The sequence below is a fragment of the Castor canadensis genome, chromosome X (assembly GCF_047511655.1).
Source record: "Castor canadensis chromosome X, mCasCan1.hap1v2, whole genome shotgun sequence".
Lineage (NCBI taxonomy): Eukaryota > Metazoa > Chordata > Mammalia > Rodentia > Castoridae > Castor > Castor canadensis.
The window spans coordinates 77,803,821-77,808,408 of record NC_133405.1 but is presented as its reverse complement, the minus strand read 5'-3'; the positions used below and the strand labels follow the sequence as shown (position 1 = coordinate 77,808,408).

Genomic DNA, 4,588 nt, shown 5'->3' with positions numbered 1-4,588 from the left:
GTAGGTGGTCTCCTCTTACAGGGCTTTTTTTTGGTGGTGGGAGGGCATACGGTACTGGAGTTTGAACTCAGTGTCTCATACTTGCTAGGCAGGCGCTCTACCACTTGAGCCTCTCTGCCAGCCCTTTTTTGTGTTGGGTATTTTTGATAAAGGGTCTCTGAAAATATTTGCCCAGGGCTGGCTTGGAACCTCATTCCTCCTGATCTCTGCCTCCCCAGTAGCTAGGATTACTTGTGTGAGCCACCAGCGCTTGGCTAAGGCTTTGCTTTTTAATGAAAAGTATACATGAGAAGCATTGCCAAATAGACTTAGTTTCATCAATGAATAAAAATCATTGTACTCAAAAAAAAAGAAAAGAGGCCATGTGTGATTTTAAGGAAGTTATACTTTTGGAGATATTTGTATCATTCAGGATTCAGTGCAATGAGCAGTAAACATTTCTGGGTTTTAGGTGCAGGGAGAAATTTAATATAGAAATTGGGTGCTTACAAATTACTTGGAATTAAAAGAGGAATACATTCTAGGAAGATATCAAGGAATGACTCCCACAAAAGATCAAACTGACCAACCAGAGTTGCTAGTTATCAATGAGGCTACAACAGATCCATGAATTGAAGACCACATCTAGAGACCTGTTATCAAGGGAACTGAATGGCAAACAGAAAACCCACTGCTGCTGCTGCTGCCACAACCATAACTGATTATGGGCATATGATGTTAGAGAATGAACATTAAAATGCTTTTCTGAAACCAGAATCTTCTTGTGCCATCAGGGTCTGCTGTGCTGGCTAAGTCACAGCAGAGAGTTACCAGTTCACCCAGAATTCTTTGTCTCATGAATGTGAAAAAATGCAATACATGGAAAACAGAGGGTGAGTATATAGGCAAGTTTATTAAGAAAAAGGGACAGGGTGGTGGGAAGGAAAAAAACAAAAAAGAAAAAGGGACAAAGCTCTCAGGTGAGACACGGAGGGGTCCCGAATGGTTTGTCAGAGAAGTGATTTGGTCTAAGGTTTTTATCCATTTACCCCAGAGCCTTGCTCAAGGTCTATGTTAATTAGGTGTGCAGAAAGCAGCATTCTGGTTGGCTGTGCCTGCGAAGTTCTGATTGGTTGTGTCCTTTAAACCATGGGGGTTTGAAATTCCTACTAATCCTCCTAGGATCTTCATCCTGTTCATCCTGCTTTTTCTTCTTTTTTTGAGACAGTGAGACAGGGTCTTATATAGCCAGGTTGGCCTGGTTGGCCTTGAACTTGGTATCCTACTGAGTTCTGGGATTACAGGGAGTGTCACTACAAGAGAGTGGTTGATTCTAATTGGTATAAACCTCTCTGCTTCCACAAACTATGGCTGCGAGGGAATATCAAAAGTGAAATCTTGAGTTTCCAAATTCTCAAACATGGAGAAATAAAGAAAGGCACAGTGAGTCAATCAAGAGTCACCAGCTCAGTGGTACATATGGTAAAGGGAACATTCAACTGGTTGTTGGGAAACCTGGAATCTAGTCCTAGTTCTGTCACAATGTAAATTTCATCTTGGGAAGATTACATCTGCTCTCAGACCTGACAAAGTTTATCTAGTAATTATTGGGGAGATAGATTTTAAGCAAGGGGACTGAGGATATAGCTCAGTGATAGAGTGCTTGTATAGCATTGATGAGGTGTTGGTTTCATCCCAACATCACAATATATATATAATATACAATGTATAAGACAGTGACATGACCAACTTTGCATTACAGAAAAAGCACTTAGTACCTGGGCACAGTGACGCCCATCTGTAATCTTAGCTAGTCAGGAGGTTGAGGCAAGAGGATCAAGGATTGTAGGCCAACGTGGGCAACACAGTGAGACACCATCTAAATAATTAAATAACTAAGTCGGCTGTCTGCCGCCACAAAAACGGCTGGTGTGCTGCTCCACCAGCCGGGCCTGGGCTGCCTCGTACGCCAAGGCGAAAGTCACCACCGCTCCCATAGCAGGCCCTGGCCAGATGTCCTTCACCTTCACCTCCCCTATACAGAGGGGGCTGTGGGGCAGGTGGACATGCTCTCGCTCACCCGGGCCTTCGGCATCTTGGTGGCCCATGTGGCCACTGTGCAGATCCTGCAGACCAGGCTGGTTGTGATCGGCCCTGAAGGCAGCACCACTACTATGTACTATGTGAGCAGCGGCTCCCGCCCAGTGGAAGCTGACTGCCTGATCCCTGCGGTTACAGCAGAAGACAACGTGATGCTGCACGTGTCCGACTGTAGCCGAGGCCGAGATCTAAATCCTCATGGAGGCGATCGAGACCTTGGTGGAGGCCCGGAAGTAAGGCGAGGTGCCGCCCATACCTCTGGCACCGTAAGCTACCCGTGCAGAAGAGCTGCCCCAGCCTGGCCCCCACTGATTAAAGATCAGAAACTTGAAGAAAAACAGAAATAAATAAACAAAAAAAAAATATAAAAAGAGTATTAACCTGGTCACAGTGACACACACCTGTAGTCCAGCTATTCAAGCTGAGGCAGAAGAAGCACTTGACACCAGGGCTTCGAAACCAACCTGGGCAACATAGTGAGACTCCCCTTCCCAAGGGGGGTGGGGAAGAATATTAGGAATTTAGGGGATGGGGGATGGGATGTACCTCTGGTAGAGTGCTTGCCTAGCAAGCCCTGGGTAAGATCCCCAGCGCTACAAAAAAATTTAAAAGTAAATTAATAAATAAAATAATAAAATAGAAATAAAAAGATAGCTATGTAGTGATGTTTCAATGTTAATTTTCCATGCTTTTTAAATTTTCTTATTTTTTTGGTGGTGTTGGGGATCCTACCTAGAGCCTCATGCTTAATAAAGACATGCTCTACCCTGAGCGATACCTGCAGCCCCTGAATTGCATTTATTTTCCAAGTAATAACATTTTCTTTATATTGAATGCTTCAGCCTTGTTGTTTTACAACATAAATGGTGGTTTTATGTTTGAAAGCTAAGATTCCTGCAATAAAACAGCCTAAACTGTGAACAGATCTCACTGTGGCATTTTAAGATTTTAAAAACATAGTTTTTTCTTGTTATTTTTTTGTGGTGCTGCTGAGGTTCCAAAGCAGGGACTTGTGCATGCCAGGCGAGCACTCTACCACCAAGCTATATCCCAGCCCTCAGGGATTTCTTATGTTTCTGGATACACATTATATTTTATAGCCTTGTGCATGCTAGGCAAACATAACTAGTGAGCCCTTCTTTTTCTTTTTCCTCCCCTCCCCTTTCCTCCCCTCTCCTCCCCTTTCTTGGTGGTGCTGGGGAGTGAACCCACAGCTTTGGATATGTGCTGTACTACTGAGCTACATCCTTAGGCTTGAATGACTTTTTTTTTTTTTTTTAAGGTTCTTGCTCTGCAGATCAGGCTTGAACTGGACATCCTCCTGCCTCAGTCTCCTAAGTACTGGGATTGCAGGCATGCACCACCAAGCCCAGCAAGACTAACTCTACAGGTCGGAATTTCTAAACAGGTAGGGATTGAAACGCAAACTTTACACTTCAAGCTTCGAAAGCACAAACAAAAACTGAAAGCACCACTTAATCGATTATTGCTCTTTGGCCTCTTCAAAAAGGAGGAGCGGCTGGGGCACTGTGAAGCCATGAGGCCGTGCGCAAAGCTCAGGCTGTGTGCAAAACCTCATGTGACGTCACAGAGGGCCCCTTGGTAAAGCAGCCATTTTCCATCTAAGCCATCCTAAGGGGAGTTGCCTCGGGGCCTCGGTGGCAGCGGTTAGTGGGCCTGCTCCCTTGAAGATCTCACCGCAGCCATGAGCGGGACAGAATGCTTCAAGTGCGGACGCTCTGGCCACTGGGCCCGGGAGTGCCCCAAAGGAGGAAGTCGAGGGCGAGGACCTAGAGGCCGAGGAAGAGGTCTGCAGTGCAGTTCCACCACCCAATCTGACATCTGTTACCGCTGCGGTGAAGTTGGTCACTACGCCAAGGACTGCGACCTTCTCCAGGACATCTGCTACAACTGCGGGAGAAGGGGTCACATCGCCAAAGACTGTGTGCACCCTAAGCGAGAACGAGAACAATGCTGCTACACCTGCGGCAGACCAGGCCACCTGGCGCGTGATTGTGACCATCAGGAAGAGCAGAAGTGCTACTGTTGTGGCGAGTTTGGGCACATCCAGAAAGACTGTATCCAAATCAGGTGCTACCGCTGTGGTGAGAATGGCCACATGGCCTCGAACTGCACCAAGGCAAGCGAAGTCAACTGCTACCGCTGTGGCGAGACTGGACACCTAGCCCGGGAATGCCCCATCGAAGCGACCGTTTAGTTCTCTCCCCTACCCCCTCTCCTCTGCTGATTAGTTGTATTTTCTCTAAAATGACCTCACTGACCAAAAGATTGATAGATGGAGGCTACTCTCAGGCCGGCAAGCTTTAATTACCATGTTAAAAGAAGAAAGGGCTGAGGGAGAAAAAACCTCAAAAAATCGTATAAATAATATGCTGTTTCTGTGCCATGAAGCATCCAGATACCGAGCAGTCATTTTAAGCACCTAGGCAATTTCTGAGTTCTTTGGCTGTGTTTGGATTTACCACATTTAATTAGGAGTTACTACTGA

The 4,588-nt window shown here is 46.0% G+C and overlaps 1 protein-coding gene across 1 annotated transcript; it reads left to right on the top strand.

The window, feature by feature from the left end:
• The first annotated feature begins 3,784 nt into the window (after positions 1–3,784).
• On the top strand, positions 3,785–4,297 carry LOC109675821 (CCHC-type zinc finger nucleic acid binding protein). The gene has a single exon (XM_074062258.1). It carries the CDS (start codon positions 3,785–3,787, stop codon positions 4,295–4,297), a length of 513 nt encoding a protein of 170 aa, XP_073918359.1.
• Positions 4,298–4,588: the final 291 nt, after the last annotated feature.

What these genes read in the sequence shown, in the direction of transcription:
- LOC109675821 (XM_074062258.1), top strand. Translation starts at nt 3,785, where the DNA reads ATGAGCGGGACAGAATGCTTCAAGTGCGGACGCTCTGGCCACTGGGCC.